Source organism: Muscardinus avellanarius, assembly GCF_963383645.1.
Source record: "Muscardinus avellanarius genome assembly, chromosome: 1".
Lineage (NCBI taxonomy): Eukaryota > Metazoa > Chordata > Mammalia > Rodentia > Gliridae > Muscardinus > Muscardinus avellanarius.
In genome coordinates this window covers 29,624,744-29,643,023 of record NC_137786.1, presented here as the reverse complement: position 1 = coordinate 29,643,023, position 18,280 = coordinate 29,624,744, and the positions used below count along the sequence as shown (strand labels likewise).

At 38.6% G+C, this 18,280-nt stretch overlaps 1 protein-coding gene across 1 annotated transcript in view; it reads left to right on the top strand.

Annotated features, from left to right (window-relative positions):
- ADAMTS12 (ADAM metallopeptidase with thrombospondin type 1 motif 12) overlaps positions 1 to 18,280 on the top strand; it is a gene marked incomplete at both ends in the record, with an annotated part of 344,716 nt that overhangs the window by 323,987 nt on the left and 2,449 nt on the right. The window contains 2 exons of the mRNA XM_080703192.1: positions 2,512 to 2,655; positions 9,786 to 9,945. Coding sequence (XP_080559318.1) covers positions 2,512 to 2,655; positions 9,786 to 9,945 — 304 coding nt within the window. The remainder of the gene's footprint in view (positions 1 to 2,511; positions 2,656 to 9,785; positions 9,946 to 18,280) is intronic.

Sequence of the window (18,280 nt, the reverse complement as noted above, 5' to 3'; positions counted from 1 at the left end):
GTTCTCTTTTGTGAGGGCTCTTGCTCTGCTGTTTCTTGGTTTTACTCTGGCATATGAAAACAAGGTTATTATTCTTTGGTGAAGTATAATGATCTCATTTTCCAACACATAAATGCAGCAATCGCTTTAAACAAAAACCAACTATATCCATGAATGCTAGAAACACAAGAAAAAAGCACAGCATATTTTAATGTTTTCATGGAGTAGGTACTTTACCTATAATTTATAGTACTTGATATAATTCTCACAATGGCCTGGATGGTAAGCTTCAGTAATTCCATCTTATAAGTGAAGAAATTAAGACTCAAAGAGGTTGAGAAATCTATGTGAGGTTATACAACTAGTAAATAAAGGGTAGAGTATCAACTCAAATATCAGGCAGACTCTAATGCCTGTGTCCTCTCTGCTACAGAAGTTAGTCCAATGGACATTGAACAAAGAGTAAAACAAGGTATAGTGAGTCTGTAACTATTTCAGGGGCATCTACCATGTACCAGGGAAGAAAGGCAGGGAACTACAATGGGCAATAGTTAGTGTTGAAGGCTAGGGGGAAACAGCCCTCTGAAGCTGCTCCCTGCCCACTGGGCCAAGTAGCAATGCTGATTTCTGAGACTCTGAGCCCCTACGTGCTATTTTCCGAAACAGCAGCCATTATTATCCTCTTTCTCCTTCTTCCCCTGCGTGACTCTGGAGGACACAGAGTGCCTGCTACTCCCAGGCCCTTAGACCCAGGCCTCCAAGCTCTCCATGTATGTAGGACCTGTTCAGCTCAGTTTCCAGATACTAATATTTGCAGAGAGGAACTCAGATTTCACGGTCAGAGAAATGGCAGCTTCTCAAAGATGAGCAATCAGATTTTTCTGGTAATGGGAAAGATCTATTCTTTATACTTCCTCAGTGGCTTTTGGGCAGCCTCTTCCCTGAAGGCCCCCTCTCACCCTTCTGGCTAAATTTCTCTGTGCTGAGCAAATCACAAAGTTGGAAGACCTCTCTAAGAGAACACAGATGTGAAATTTGAAGTCAGCTGAGTCCCTGGAGCTGTGAAGGGACTGGACCGCATTAGGCACGTTCCCTGACCCATCAAGATACTGTTCCATTGATACACACTAACTAATGGACTGCCATCCCGGGAGTGCTCTGCAACCATTTGGTAAAAGTCAGCCAGTGCAGATCATTTCAGCCATGGGAATATCTCTATGCCAACAGTATTCAAATTAGCATGCTTTAGAATTCCTAGAAGGCTTGTCACACAAGATAAATAGGCCCCAAACCCTGAAGTGTCCATTTTGGGGGATTTCAGTAGAACCTGAAATTTTGAGTTTCTAACAAATATTTAGAAGATGTTGAAGTGACTGGCCTGAGGACCAGTCACTCAGGTGATGCCCTGGTGTACACGTTCTTAAACTGCTTCTCCTAGAGATGACTTGGCCAGGTGGCCCTGAATCTGTAGCTATATATGTGATTATACAAAAACCCAAAATGTGAGGCTCTTCACCTTCACTCCTTAGATAGGATTAAAGACAGATTTAACAAATGGGGAAAATTCTAGATTGATTCTCAAAGCTGGAATATTATGAAGTCAATATCTTGGTTCTTTTAGTGAAGAGTTAATCACCTATAATTTCCGTTTTCTACGCTACTGTACACATGGTGCTTCATATGATGGGCAGGTTATTGACAAGGCAGCCATAATTTTTTTGTTGATGTTATGGTTGTACTAATGCCATAGCTAAGACTTTTCAAAATGCTTTTCATCGACTCTTAAACATTGGATTTCTTCCCAGAAATGTCATGAAAGTAAAACAGTATATCTTACAAAATCCTTCTACTTAGCAAAAACGTGACATGTTTTAGAAGTATATCCTCTTAGAAATCCAACCTTCCATTGTGAGTTTATTTTGTGAGCATTTATGGCCCATGGATCAGATTCCTGAACTAATTCATCAGTTTTATTATTCTTCATATGGACACATTTAATTCTAAAAACATATAGTGGAAAAGGAAGACTGAATCACATTCTAATGGGAGAGAAAAAAATTACATCAAGAATGTATGTTCTCCTTTGGGCCTATCAAAGCTAAGCATAATAAAAACATCTGAGTTTTACATTTTTGTTTCTAGATATGTATGCCAGAAGGAAAAATGCAGATGACATAAGATCCATTATGGGAAAACTACTCATTTAAGTTTTAACCAAAATCCTTTCCTTTTGATAGGAAAGGGATTTCCTTTTGACACTGGACTATTTGGCATCTTCTGATTTTTTTTCTCCTCTTGTCTTCAATGACCTCCCTTTTTCTTTAACTATTGTTTCATTGTTATTGTTTTAAACAATCTCCATGGTTATTGTAAGAGACCTGCAATGAGTATCTATATTGGATGCTCTATGCTCCAATAGAGATTCCAGTTTTCCTAACAACAGAAAATAAAAATGATAGTAAAGAGTTCTGACCTTGTCGATGAACACGTCACCACCAGATTTTACCTAATTGTGCACATATTGTGTACCAGTGTTCCAGGTCCTGTGGAGGTGGAGTTCAGAAGAGAGGAGTGTCTTGTCCAGGAAACTTTTGTGACTGGACCAAGAGGCCCCCATCCACTGTGCCCTGCAATGGACACCTTTGCTGTCACTGGGCTACTGGAGACTGGGACATGGTAAGAGGTTTTTTTTGTTTTGTTTTGTTTTGTTTTTTTGTTTTGTTTTGTTTTTTACTTTAGATTTAAAAAAACACATTTGGTTTAAAAGTAATGTATATTATAAGGGTTCACTATAATTGTTGATGTACATATAGAATGTTTCTATATACTTGTGCTTTGGTAATCTTCTGCCATATAACATTTCTAAGTCTTCTAACAGTTGATTCACAGTTGTCATGGGTCAATGTTTATTATCTTGAGTTCAGAAGAGAAGAGATCAAATACTTTCAAAAAAAAAGATCAAATGCCAAAATGATTCCAAAGTCAAGAATAATTAACTGTGTTCTGAGCTTCAGATTTAGTCTGACTTAGTAAGTTTTAGGCCTCTTGTCTGTCCATACAGCCATTTGCCAGATGGCCAGTCTATCTTATGGAGAGGTAAACAACATAATTAAACTGTAAATGGTAGAAAAATGTATTATTCTCCCAAAGCTTCTTTATTGCATAAACACTGTGATACTGAAAATTTTGCTATCATTCTGACTCATCTTAACTGGGCTCTTGTGGCAAAATCTAACACTATATTAGAAAACATAATGCCTGGAAAGTGGTAATGATAGAAAATAAGAAGGAGGCAGAGAAAAAACAGAATCAAATACTAAATAGTACATTACTTTATCATTTTACCTAACTAACCATCACTTAGTATAAGGGCAATGGTTGTTGGCAGTCATGGAAATTTCTTCTAAAAGCTATGTAATCTACTGCCTCTTATGGCAGTTAATCCAGAGGAAAGAAGAGACAAGACTTATCTACAGGCTCTTGTCTCCCTTCGAGTAAAGTCTTCCTTTAGTGGGCCTGTATTCATGTACTTTTGAACTGTCCAAACGTGAGTACTGAATAGATCTCAGATCTCATTTGGAACAAGAAACCCAAGAATAAAGAGATCAGAAGCCACTGGATTGTGCTTCTATTCAGCTGGTTTCCACTTTCACTGGGACAGATCATGGGGCCAGAAACTGGAAGACAGAAGGAGCAAGAGAATCTGATACTGTAACAACTCAATCATTAGTGTTTTTATAAAATAACCCATTCCTGTGAGTATATCTTGAGGCCATTGTTGTATTTTGCCCAACACACAATGCCCTCAGATATTTTTGTTTCCTATACTCTTAGTAATCTCATTGTTCACAGCTGTATATCTAACCTTGCATAGCCATGATGAGCTCAAACCCTAGGTCAAATTGGCAATTCACTGGCACCCAAACACATGAAGCACAACATGTTTGGAGCTCACAGTGTGTTTACTTAGCTTCATAGAAGTGTACAAACTAGTTTATAGTAGACACAACAGACTATCTATTTTTATTTTATATAATATTTTATTTTTAATATGCTTTTATTGGTGCATTGCAATTATATGTTATAATGTTACTCAGAATGATGGAAACATACATTACACACAGCACTTGATGCATTCTTCTTCAGATCAGACCCTGCACCCTCCTCCTTCCCATACATATTATTGGTATTAATAACTGTAAATGCATATAGCCCTATTTTCTTTATCAAGTTTCCTTTTTCTAATTCCCATCTCCCTTCCCAAATCCCCCAAATATTCTACTGGTATAACACTCTCTGAGTTACTACTGTTCTACTGGTATCTCTCCTCATTTATCTGAAGTCACTTTTGTTTTCTAATTTCTCTCTAGCCTCCACATGTGAAAGGAAACATTTGAGCCTTCACTCTCTGATAGTGGCAGCCAAACACATGAGGCACAACAGTCATTTGGCATGAGTTTTTTCACTTTCATTCATTTTTCTGAAAAGGACATAATTTTGTTTTTTTAAGGCCAAGTAAAATTCCATTGTGTGCATATATACCATACTTTTGTAATTCATCTGTTGATGGACATCCATTCTACTTCCATAATTGACCATTCTGAATTGTGCTATTAACATAAATATGCATGTATTACTATGACATTCTGACTTAAATTCCTTTGGAAAGAAATGCAGGAATGGTATAGCTGGGTCCTATGGTGATTCCATCCCCAGTCTTCTGAGAACCTCCACAGTGATTTCCATAATAGCTGTAACTAATTTGCAACCCTACCAACAGTGTATAAGAGTTCCTATTTCTCCACGTTCTCAACAGCATTTATTGTTTGTATTCTTGATGATTGCCATTCTAACTGGAGTGAGATAGAATGTCAATATAGCTTTGATTTTCATGTACCTGATTGTTAATGATGTTAAAATTTTTTTCATATATTTATTGGCCATTTTTAACAGCCTCATCTACCCATAAGCCTCTTATTCAAGGACACCAGTTCACTTCTGACTGGTATAGCATATGTGTGCTTGGTAAGGAATTGGAGCCAAAGTATGCAAAGATCACCTTGATGCAGAGAAGCCTTAGTTTATTTCCAATAGTGTAAGCTGTGTTGGTCACACATACCCAAGGCCACATGCCAACTCACAGGCTTCCAGTATAGGTCCGTCCTACACAAAGTCAAAAATTTCCAAGTAGACAAGGTAGTCATAGCTTTCTGCATATACCTTGATTCTGTAATTTCCAGGGAAACCATGCTTCAAAGTCATTTTTCCTTCAAGTAGGCTGAACCAGGCCCAATATTAACTCTTTGTTCCCATAATACTTCATCAAGTTAATTGTGACTTACTTAGCCATTGTCCTTTTGTTAGAGTATCTATCTAGGGTCATCCAATTAAAGTCATTTAATTAACATACATTGCCACCAACAAGGCTTGAATGTCATAGTTTAGCCATAAGCTTTTTTAAAAAATTAGTTTTTGAAATAATGCAGCTCACAGATCCAAGTGAACAGGGCTTCTCCACTCATCTAGGCCTGAGCAGAGCCATGCTCATTCCCAGAAGGCCTTGGCTCCAGCTGCCAGGATGTATTTCAGGAGTAGGCTTTTCATAAATACCTTGGAGCCCTATACAACATAAACTTGACAAATCACATCAAATATGAGCAATCAAGGAGAAAATATGAAACATTGCAAAATCACAAAAATGCTTAAGTTCAAACCTTTTGGAGGCACAAAATCTAATGGAATATTAAAAACTACAAATAAACAGTTTGGGGTCTCAGAAAATTGCCTGAGGGAAGTAGAGGTGACGGTCTCCAATAGGGGAGGTGGACACGAACTGAAGTTTCTTTGGGGCAGCATGTGTGTCAGGAATTAATGAGTGTGTGAATCACAGAAGGGCAGAATGAGGAATGGCTAACACCTGCCAAGCCAGCCTTTGGAATAAATCCTGACCTCCATGATCTATTACTAATAAGTAAAAACAAGATATAGATTGAATATACCATTTGTCTTTGTTCCTAAAACTCCACTAACCAGGCAAAAGAGATAAAACACCCCAAATGGTATAAACCCACAAAAAGATGGGGAAATGAGATAAGAGAAGAAAGAGAGGTCAGCAAAGCTTTGGAATCTGGAAACTGATGGCTGAGATTGCAATGGGCCTAGAGTGCTAGAGGAAGCTAAAACTGCCTGTCACTGGGATGCCAAGAAGCAGGTAGAAATCCAAGATACCTCAGAGCGGGTGAGAGTGGAGGATGGTTGAGCATTTGTAAGAGAAGCAGTGAGATCTGTATATTCTCTCTAATGTGCCAATCATACCCTGAAGGCCTTCTCTCTGTAGAGGTAAATTAAAGAGATCCTAGAATTAGGCACAGTTAGTGGAACAAGGGCTCACCTCTTGGAAAATTAAGATAAAATACATCAAGTAAAGAGTGTGCTGTCTTCCTTCCTCCATTGCACCCCATAAAAGCCTAGAACTTGTTTATCCTCCAGAGAAATACCTTACCAACAGATCCCTTCTGGATCCCCCTGAACACAGCCACCAGTCCATAACATCTGCCCAAGGAGCCTCCAATAAGATCTCAAGTGCCTCACTGTGAACTAAAAAAAGAGGGCCTAGGGTTGCCAGATATTTGATGAAACTTCTCATTCTACCCAGTGCAAAATGACAAACTGAACAAAAGAGACTCTGAAGAAATAGCATGCAAGAGATAGATGGATTTCTTTTAAAAAGGAAACTATAAGTAATCTTTTCAGAGATACAAACCACATCCATGATTATATACCTAATGTGAGAACAAGAAGCTATGAAAAAAGAAGAGTCAAATACAAGAGGCCTTAATTAACTTTTTTTTTAGATAACATAAACAAAAAATTAAATAAGAAGATTAGAAAAATAATGTTAGGATATTTCTCAAAAAATAAAATCAAAATTAATTGAGGTAAAAATAAGAAAATTAAATTATCAGGAAAGCAGATTTAACATAAAAATAAGATTTCAGAAATGGAAAATTAAAAAAAATAAAATTATCAAAGAATTATCACAAGAAGAGCATTTTAGATGGGAAGGTTCTGAGTCTCCTTGCAATAAGCTACAAATACTATAATTAAAAGCCTGGGCGTAAGAGGGGGATTTGTTTCTATATCAGTATTGTTGGGGTCTGTTCAAACTGCCTGACAGAACTTCCGATAAATTAGCTACATGTAGGGCCAAGCGTGTTGGCGTCTGCACAACAGCCTGACAGAACTTCCAATGAATCAGCTGCATGTAGCGTTGAGCGCAGGTCTGCAGAACCTCCTGAACTTCCGATGAATGAATCTGCAACACGTAGCGCTGAGCGGATATGGAGGGCGTAACTACTCTCCTTGCCCCTGTTGGCCCAATTTGGTAATGTTGAGCCTTATTGGCTCAAATAATGCTTCCATGCTCATGAACCCCTCGTGCATTAGATAATGATTAGCTGCAAGTTATGTGCTTTGCACATGCAAGGGTGACCTTTAGCTTGATAGGTTAGAATAGTTTCCTGTTGGAAGTCCCCCTTGCATTTTTTTTTTTTTTGCTTTAAATTTGGTTGCCTGAGAGAAATAAACAAGATCCTGCTTGACTCGACTTCTGGCTGGTGTGTTTCTGTTCTGGCCGTCGGCACTCATTTTCCTTCCCTGCCCCACCACTGACGGGCTGGACCCATCAGGTATAACAAGAAAATAAATCTTATTTTGCATAATTGTTATGAGAACTAAACTCAAGAATATTTTCTGTGTGCATAAGATATAGACTGCCATATTTTAATAATGAATGCAAGAAAATTATTCAATGTACATGTTTGCATTAATTATAAAACATTATGTGATTTCTCTTATTCACAGTTCTCCATTTGATCTATGTTGGTAGAGCAATAGTAATAACAGCATCTGGTCTTGCAAAATCTGTTTTCTGGACAGAGAATCTAGTACTGAACAAGCCTCAGATAGAGTTCAGTTTAGAGTATGAGAGATTCAGTGAGTCGGTAGCCTTTGCTGTAAGACACTCAGATGCAGCCCATCCCTCTATGGAGTACTCACTTCTGCATAGGGATTCCTGCTTTTATTTAATCCAAAGGAGTAGATCTGAGCCCTAAGAGACATATCCTTTCCCTCTAAAACCCAAAACTCATAGTATTTCCACAACCAACAAAACTCAAATCAACTATGCTTCCTGCTTAATCCTCCAGTTAAATACAACAAATCCATACATCTTAGTCACAAGTTATTTTAGTGAACTAATAAATGTATGTGCAGTGATTGCTTCTGCTTTTTTGTGTGTGCTTGACTCAGAATTAGCTCTTCAGCCCAATTTGCCCTGTCCGAGAGGACTTAAATGACTTTAGCACCCAAAACCAGCCCAACTTTATCCTACCAGGACCCCTAGAAGCAGAAATCAGGAAAATAAATCATTTGGTCTTTATGTGACAATCATATGTTACAGAGGAATAAGAGAGGGGTAGAGTGGCCTAAGATTTTATGTAATGAGCAAGAAATTCCAGGTCTCCTGAATCCTAGCCCAAGATTTTTTTTTTATATTCTGGCTTGGTTATTTTCCACTATTCTTCTTTCTGTTCTTTTGTTGCAGACTTTTATTGATTCAGTATCAGTCAGGTGGTTTTTTTCCTATTCTTTTTCTTGCTCACATCCTTGGAGAAATTGGTGTTATTCAATGAATAAAATTACCTTTAGATTTAATCATAGAAAATACTGATTTTATAATGCAAACATGAGGCAACAAGCAGATCATCATGCTGTAGGTTTCACATAGAGTAAAATAAAATAGAACAATGAATATTAAGAAAAATACCACATTTCCCATTCTATTATTTGTCTGGGGGAATCTCTGAGAAGCAGGGTTTTTGTATCAGTAATTTGAATGAATTGGTGGTATCCTCATCTGAGAATTCTCTTGTCTAGTAAGCTGGATCTCCAATAATATCTGAAGGGGAAAATGTTCCTACTTCCATTCCAAATTCTCTATCATTTCCACTGTGGTCTTCCTCTCCCACTTATCTTTATGCCCTAAAGAAAGGTAATTCCTTTTTATTCACGTTTGATCTCAGTCCCAAATCAAAGCTAGTTCATAGATACTAGAGAGCACCAGGTCACAGATAATTAAATTTCCTTCTATTTTCCTTGAAATTCATTCTTTCTCCTTATGTTTCACTGTACATTCATGATGCAAATATGAGTTTGGATTGGGAGGTTAGCTAGAACCAAGGGTATGAAGCCTGTAAATACATCATCTCTCATTTCCATTTATCTCAAAGTATAGTGCCCATACCAATCATATTTTCTGTCATCTGATTTTCTGGCAGAGAATGTAGCCACAATTTGTACCCAAGTTTGCACAATTAACCCTCAGATGGCTTCTCTTTCTGAGTCTCAATTTCAAATTCTCAAGTTAGTGACCAATTAGTCCAGCTTGGTTAAGGAAACTTCCATGAACCAGTCATGTCTGGCTGGGTCGGCAGTGCCCCATGGTATTAACATGGGAACCTAGGTGCTGGTGTTATATTAATGTGATAGTAATAATGGGTCATTGTCAAGTGTGGGAAAGAGGGACACAGTCTTCAGAGAACCCAATGGTACACTAAACCAAATTCCATCCGACAACCTTTAATATAGGATTCTTTACTAATTTACATCTCCAAATTATTAATTCCTTTGATTCTGTGCCTCCTTCCAAAAGGTTACTTGAGTATGGTGGAACTAGAGGTGTTCTGCTGGCTTCTGTGGTGTTCCTGGGGTAGAATTCCAACTTTCTGTGTGGCCCTCTTTTTCAGTGCACTGTGTCCTGTGGAGGTGGCTTTCAGAAGAGGGCTGTCGATTGTGTCCCCTCAGAAAACACTACAGTTGAAGACCAAGGGCATTGCCTGTGTGATCATGAACCCAGACCTCCAGAATTCCAAAAGTGCAACCAGCAAACCTGCAAGAAGAGTGCTGGTGAGTGAATGAGTCTGTTCAAGGGGAAAGAGCTTTGAATAGGTCAGTAATTCTGCATGACTCGGCTTGTGGATAGTTTTATGACACCTTTGCTGAAGAGAGAAACTCAGTGTTGGAGAGTCCCGCCAGCAACTCTGGAAACAAGCTGTCTGATTTGGTGAGGATTGACTCTAATTCCATAAGGGATTATTTCACCTATTTTCCTATCTAAGAGCATGTTTACACTGATATTATCCCACACAGATGATAATTACTTCTGATTTTTTTCCAAAAGTATCTGAGAGATACTCCAGCCTTCCCCGGAACCCGGTCTAGGATGGAATTGTCTTCTCTATAAATCTAGCTCCACTGGCTTAGATAGGTTTCCTCAGTAGCAAGCTCTAAGGCTCAGATATGTGAATACGGATTCATTAAGAAAGTGCTCTCAAGGAAAACCATTTAGGGAGTGGGGAAAACAAAACAGAAGAGGGAAGAGGCACAAGCAAGATGTCCTTTCAGGTACCTGAAGTCCTAGCTTCAGCCTAGTCTGCAAGGGAGTTGCAGAGTGTGGGTTAAACCTAAGAGTTGTCTCCTTCTGAATCAGAAAGCTAGACTTTCACAGTGAGATGTGCTCTTCAGCTGATGGCCAAGGGCTACCCCAAAGGAAGTGACTTTGTAGGCATTTTACAGAAAAAATGAAGAAATTCCTGTATTCTACAGTCTATCCTCCATAAGATCCAGGGTATCTGGACTTGGGAGACTAAAGAAGAAAGCTAGAATTGGGTAAGTAGGTGGGAAACATGAAAATAGACAAAAGAAATCCAAAAAGGAAGAGATGAGCAATGGAAAATTGGCATTGTTGGCTGTGTCAAGCTTTCCTTTTCAGAAGTATTCCAAGTAGGGCTGGGAGTGTCACTCAGTGGTAGAGCACCTGCCTAGCATGTCCAAGAGCCTGCATTCAACCCCCAGCACCACAAAAAGTTATCCCAATTTGTGATTTATGATCACCTGAGTCACCCTAAGTGTGCTCAAAGACAACCAAGTGCAATGTTTATGATACACTGTAGGAGGATATCAAAACCAGAATACCAAGATGGGTCTCTTTTTTTCATCCTTCACATGCTAAACTTCCTCCAACATAAAAAGAATGTTTATTTATTTATTTATTTATTTTGAAGTACTGGGGGTGAAATCCAGAGACATTCTACCTCCAAGCTATACTCCCAGCCCCATTTTTTATTCTTTATTTTGAAACCGGGTCTCACTGAGTTGCAAAGGGCCTCACTAAGTAACTGAGACAGTTCATGAACGGCAATCCTCCTGTTTCAGCATTCTAAATGCTGGGATTACAAGCATGCACCACCATGCCCAGCTCAGAATCCATCTTTATAAAATAATATGTAGGTTTGTATAGGTTTGCATCCCAGAGCAACCACTTTGTGTGTGTGTGTGTGTGTGTGCGTGTGTATGTGTGTGTGCGTGTGTGTGTGTGTGTGCATGTGTGTGTGCATGTGTGTATGTGTATGTGTATGTGTATGTGTATGTATGTGGTAGTGGGGATGGAACCCAGGGGCTTTCTACTTTCAGGCTACAACCCCAAACCTATTTTATATATTTTATATTTTATTTGGAAACAGGGTCTCACTAACTTGCTGAGAACTTCACTAAGTAGCTGAAGCTGGCTTTGAACCTGTGCGATCCTCCTCTCTCAGCCTCTGAAGTACTGAGATTACAAGTGTGTTCCACCACACCCAGTATAGAGCAAACAATTTCAGTGTGACCTTGTCAAGTTGTTTAACTCTCTGAGCCTCAGTTAACGTTTAGGTAACTTAAAGAATAGTAATACAAGCCTTACAGAGTTGTTCTGAAGATCATAAATAATATGTATAAAGTGAATGTAAATAGACAAATGTTTCATCATGAAACAGCTCAGTTACCTCCCTTTGTCAAGTCACTTCATCTTAACAGGTTACAGTTTTCTTATTCATAAATTAGTGAGTTCAACCATGAATTCAGATGTCTATTCCATTGACATCTTTAGATTCAGTCTCAGAAAGTGAAGGATCATCTTTATGGCTGAGAAGAATTCCATTGCGTATATATCCCGTAATTGTGTATTCCATTCATCTATTGATGGACATCTTGGCTGGTTCCATATAGCAGCTATAAACATAAATATGCATACATTACTGTGGTAGTCTGGTTTCAATTATTTGGGTAGATACTCAGGAGTAATATAGCTAGGTCATATGGTGGGTTCATTTCCATTCTCCTAAGGACCCTCCACAGGATGCACTAATTTGCAATCCAACCAACAATGTATCAGAGTTTCTACTTCTCCACGTCCTTGTTAGCATTTATTATTGTTTGTATTTTTAGTCGTTGCCATTCTAATTGGGGTTAGGTGAAATCTGAGGGAAATTTTGATTTGCATCTCTCAGACTACTAATGCTGTTGAACATCCTTCATATATTTATGGCCATTTGTACTTTTTCTTTTGTTAAATGTCTGTTTAGTTCACTTGCCCATTTTTATTGGATTATTTTATGGGTGAATTGGCAGTGAGTTTCTTGAGTTATTTGTATATTTTCGAGGAAATGGATAGAATGGGAAAATTTTATGTAAGTGAAATTAGTCAGTCACAGAAAATGAAAGGTCAGATATCTTCCCTCATATGTGGAAACTAGGGATAAATTGAGACGCATAAAGGACTCCAAATAAAGAAGGAAAAACACTAGTGCAGTGACGAGGAGATTTAACTGAGAAAGACAGAAGTTAGGAGAAAGACTCAAAGAAGGAAACACCTCAGTGGACATGATGTAAATACAAAAGCTTATCATTGCCAATCACTGGGAGAGGAGCGTAGGGAGGCTCTGGGGGAGGGCTCACTGAGTTCTGTGTCATATATGCCTCTAACACTCTGAACTTCACCGAGATGTATGATTACCCAAAAAAAAAAAAAATGAAGGGTCATATGTTTCCTCTCATATGAAAAAGTTAGGAATTAATTGAGATGCCAGAGGAACTTTGATGATGGAGGAGAAACTTCAGTGGATCGAGGGAGGTGATATAAAAGAAGGTGAAGGGAGGGAAGAAGATTTAATGAAGGAAACACTTCCATTGACATTCTGTATCTATGTGAGAACCACCAATGCCAATCTCAATGTTCTGTTTGGGGAAGGGAGGGTTTGGGGATCAAGCCAAGTGTTGTATGCAATGTTACTATTATTTTGAATTACATTATGATGTGAAATTATAATATACCAATAAAAGTATTTTTTTAAAAAAATCTGGAAGCCAGGCGTGGTGGTGCTTGCTTGTAATACTAGTACTTGGGAGGCTGAGGTAGGAGGATTGCAGATTTGCAGCCTGCCTCAGCTACTTGGTGAGGCCCTCTGCAATTTAGTGAGACCCAGTTTCAAAATAAAGAATAAAAACCATGGGGCTGGGGGTGTAGCTCAGAGGTAGAATGCCCCGGGTTCAATCCCCAGTACCATAAAAAAAAAACTTGGAAAGTTCTCGGACAAGGAGAGAACATGTATGTGATAGTTTACTGACATTAATTCCAAAGTAGAGTGTGCCCCATGTAGATGTAGTCCAGTAATTGGAGCTCAAATTGTTGGGATAAATTTACTCTGTCCCTAATTAAGGAACCAACTGTGAAACTCCAACGAATGGTCATGCTGCTACTGAAAAAGCAGCATGTTGGTGGCACACAGTGATAATCTTTTTCCAAAGGTTCCTAAAGACTAGAAATTGTGAAATGTGTGCTAACCTCCTTCCAAGTTCTAAGGCATCCAACAGAGATTGCCTTTAGAGTTAATCTTGAAAATATTTTTTAGGGTTTGTTTATTTCCAAATCATGCATTTATTCAACAAATAATACTGCATACTAGAAGAAATGTCAAACAAGTAATAAAACTACAAACCAGTGTCAGGCACTGTGAAAAGAAAGGGAAGGGGGTTATGAGAGTCTTTGAGAAGAACATCCAACCTAGGCTGAGAGAGCAGGCTCCAGAGGAAGTAAAGGGCAAGTAGAAAGATCACGGAAAAGGTTCAAGGAGGAGCTTTTGGCTTCTAGAACAGCCAGGAAGTAGATAAGACAATAGCGTGGCACATAAATCTAACTCGAATACAAAGCCTAAGGGAAGTCAGGAAGTGATCGGGTTGGATAGGTAGGCAGGAGTTAGAAAAAAGGGTCATAGGAGAACTCTAGACGAGAAAGAAGAAACCATAGATGAGCAAACAAGCCAACTTACCTGAGGAAGATGGGAGTGGGGAGAAGGAAATGCTCCAATGTACATGATATACATTCACAAACATATCAAAGTCAGTCACAAGTCAAACCTGAGAAGGAGAAAGGAGGGAGGGAATGGGGTGGGAACTGGGGAAGTGATGTGTGCATGTATGCCTCTACCATCTTGTATACCATTAAGATGTGTGACTATAATGCACCAGTAAAAAAAAGAAAAGAAAAGGAAAGGAAAGGAAATAGTCTAGAAAGCATGCTTATCAGTTTAGGCCTTTTCCCTAGAGCAGAAAAGAGATGCCCTTGAAGCATCCCAATCACTGGAGTGAAGATAAGACAGTAATTCTGCCTGCAATGTGGAGGATAGAGCAAGAAGAGTAGTGACTATTCAGTAGTCTGCAACTGTACCCCATGCAAAAGATGTACATGGCATGAACCAGAGCAGTCAAAGTGCAGATAGAGAAGTTAAGTAGATTCAGGAGCTAAAATAGGAAACTTGACAGAACTTTGTACCAGAGAAAAGAAAGGCTGATTGATTGATGCACATATTTCTGACTTGGACAACTGAGAAGATTAAGGTACTGTGCTCCCAGAGAGAAAAACCAGGGATGGGTTGGAGAATGGGGAAAGGTAATGCATTCTGCATAGGATGTGTTTGTTCAGGAGGCCTGTGAGTCATCTAGGTAGGTGTGTTCTGTGATTGTTTTGCTACCCAGGCGTGGAGGTCAAGAGATAGATCTTTGTCAATTGAATATATTGAAGATGAAGATGCATTAGATAAGATGATAATACGCAGCTTCTTCCTGACCACCTTTTACATTTGAGGGAGGCTTTCCTTGTTCCTGCTTGAAACACCAAAAGAAACCATCTAGGTAGGGTTCAATTTTGGAAGTAGTATTTAATGTTTACCCTTCCAAATTCTTGCTAATCTAAGTATGGTCTCTGGACCAGCCAACTTGATATCTCCTGGGAGTTTTCTAGAAATGTTGGTTCTCAGACCTCATCCCAAACCTATTCAATCAGAATCTATATATAAACAAGATCACCTAATGGTTTAGATGCCAAGAACTATGTTATAGACCAAGGGACAAATTTGAGCCCTTTTTTCATTTCATCTAATCACTTTCTATGATACCATGCTTTAAAATATTGAAGCTATGTATTCCCTTCTATGTTATGATTTTTATATAATTGAAAAATCTACCTAGTCTTATTAAGCATGTGGGGGGTATGGTTTATTATTTTTAATTATATATAGATTGCCTTTAACTGTCCTGTTGCTGAACCATACAGCCTCAAACAATCAAAATGGCGTTAAGTGCACAGATGGTATTTTTCATCTTGAAATCTCACAATGAATTGATGATGACTAACAGTTGGATGGCAACTGATGTAAATAACAATGAATTCCACTCGTGGGCAATTATCAGGATAACAAAAGTTAATTACCAGCTTCTCGGAAGACAGAACCATGCTTACTCAGATAGAAGCAACATGAAAAAACAGTTGCAAGAAATTCTTTGATTTAAGGAGCCAACCACAAATCCTGACCCCATCCCCTTTAAAATGCTTTGAGAATAAATCACTCAATGCCAAGATGTTTGTCACGTAGCTATTACAATAGCAAAACCCCTGTATCCATCATGTAAGATCAGGAATGAATTTGGATAAGGCTTGCTTTCCTACAGACTATTTTACTTCCCTTAGGTGCCATCTGAATTTTAATAACTTACAATCTAAATTAGAACTACCATGTCCATTGTAGGAATTATAAAAATTCTTTCTCTGTTTCTAGACAAAAACAAAATAAAACAAAAACCAACAAAGCAAAACTTGTGCATACCATTTCTGGGCTTTATCATTGTTGTTGTCTGTCTTGTTCTTATTTTCTGATTTGAGGAAAAGATAGAAAATTTGGCAGAAAAAGCAAGAAAGAGAAAGGGGACAGTCCTTAGATCCAATGTTGATATAAATGAACATTTGAATCTAGAAATTTTCTGCTGAATGATATTCTTCCAGATGGATAGGATTTCATTCATTTATTTATTCAACAAGCATTATTTATCACAAAATATGTCTGAGTTGACTGCTAAAAACTGAGAATACTACCCATAAGACACATTTTCTGACATCAAAGAGTTCTGAGTCTTAAAGAAACTATATCTGTCAACAGCATTGAAACTGTTTTCAACTTTCATTCATGGGCAAAATATTGTCTCTTCAACCTAGACACAGCTTACAGAAAGAGAACAGGATTCTAACTGTCCCTTTAAATTTTCAAGTATGATTTATGTTGAATAGGCAGAGCAAAACTGAGATTTCCTCTCCATGTTGCACCTAATTATAAGCATTGTGTATACTGTAGGGCTGAGATCCAGTTTGCTGATGAACACAACAAGCCTTCATTGTTTTACAATAGTAAGGAGAACTGGTATAATTAAGCTCTACCATGATGTTGGGCTCACAGTCATTGTCTAAATGAACTGCTAAACATAGGCCTGGAACACAAACCACTACTACAGGCCACCACTATTTTCCACTCCTCTCTCTGGTTCCCAGTCTCAAAGAGGAGGAAACGAGCACCCAGCATGTTTCCAGGGCTCTGGGGATCTTTAAAAAACAGGATTTGTGATCTCATGGTTCTCAGATCAGGCAACAATGCCAGGCTTGGTTGAGGCTCTTTCATTATTTAAATGTTAGTATAATTTGACAAGTAGGACTCCTATGTTGAACAAATGAAGCTGCCCCAAACAGGAGGGCCTGTCTGCATGCATGATTTCCTCCTCCCCCCTCATCAGTACAAGAGATTCATTCTCCTAGAGACAGAGCTTGAGAGACCCTGAGACAATATTCAAATTCCAGCATATACCAGATATATAAATGCTTAATAAATTGTAATGTTGTTTTATTGTTTTTATGGGTGAAAAGGCACATTAATTAACTTTTCTAGGGGTCTCATAACAAACTACCATAAACTAGGTGGCTTAAAATAATAGAAATTCATTCTTTACAATTTTGGTGTCTCAGATTGGGACCTTATTAAATAACTTCCAGATGAGAAAAATGTGGGCCAGTACATTTAGAGTACCACTTATAAAATGTGTGTGTAGCCGGGCGTGGTGGCGCACGCTTGTAATCCCCGCGCTTGGGAGGCGGAGACAGGAGGATCGGGCAGGTTCGAAGCCAGCCGCGCGCGCTGGCTTAGGAGACCCTGTTTCCAAATAAAAATGTAAAAATGGGTCTGGGAGTGTAGCCCCGAGGTAGAAGGGCTTCCAGGAACCCCAGTACCACACACACAAAAAAAAAAATGTGTGTGTAAAGCCAGACATGGTGCGCATACTTGTAATCCTAGCATTTGGGAGGATGAGACAGGAAGATTGCACAGACCCGAACCCAGCCTCAGCTACTTAGTGAGGCCCTTTGCAACTCAGTGAGACCCTGTTTCAAAATAAAGAATCAAAAATAGGGCTGGTGGTGTTGTGTGGAGATAGATGGCCCTGGGTTCCATCCTCAGTACCACAAATAAATAAATAAATAAATAAATAAACAAATAAAATAAAATAAAATGTGTGTGTATGTGTGAGTAGTCCTTGAGAAATCTACTCTAACTCCCTATCCCATTTTTGAAAAGAGCAAAGCCAAGAAAATTAAGAGATCTCATTGCCCAGAGCTAAATGGAGAAGAACAAGAACAAAGAAATTTGAGTTCTCAAGCAGCTGATTATATATGAACTATGAAGATAATCTGTGCATGTCTAATGCCTCCAACTCCATGGTAAAATTCTGAAGGGTAGAGACCACAATTGATACCTCGGTATCCTTCACACTTCTGAACAATGCTCAAGAAGTATCGGTTACTTGGCTGAATGGTTGATTGCTTGCACTCTGAATAGTATAATTGACAGAAGCATGATCTCTAGAGTCCAAACTGTTGCATTCAGGTCTGGCTACGCCATGTATCAGCTAGATAACTTTGTACAAGCTCTTAGCTGTTCTAGACCTTACTTTCTTTGCTTTTAAATAGAAGGAAAGTTTACCTGCTACTAGTGCTGTGAAGATTAAATGGAGGGATGAATATATAATACTACATCCAACTACTGCCATAATA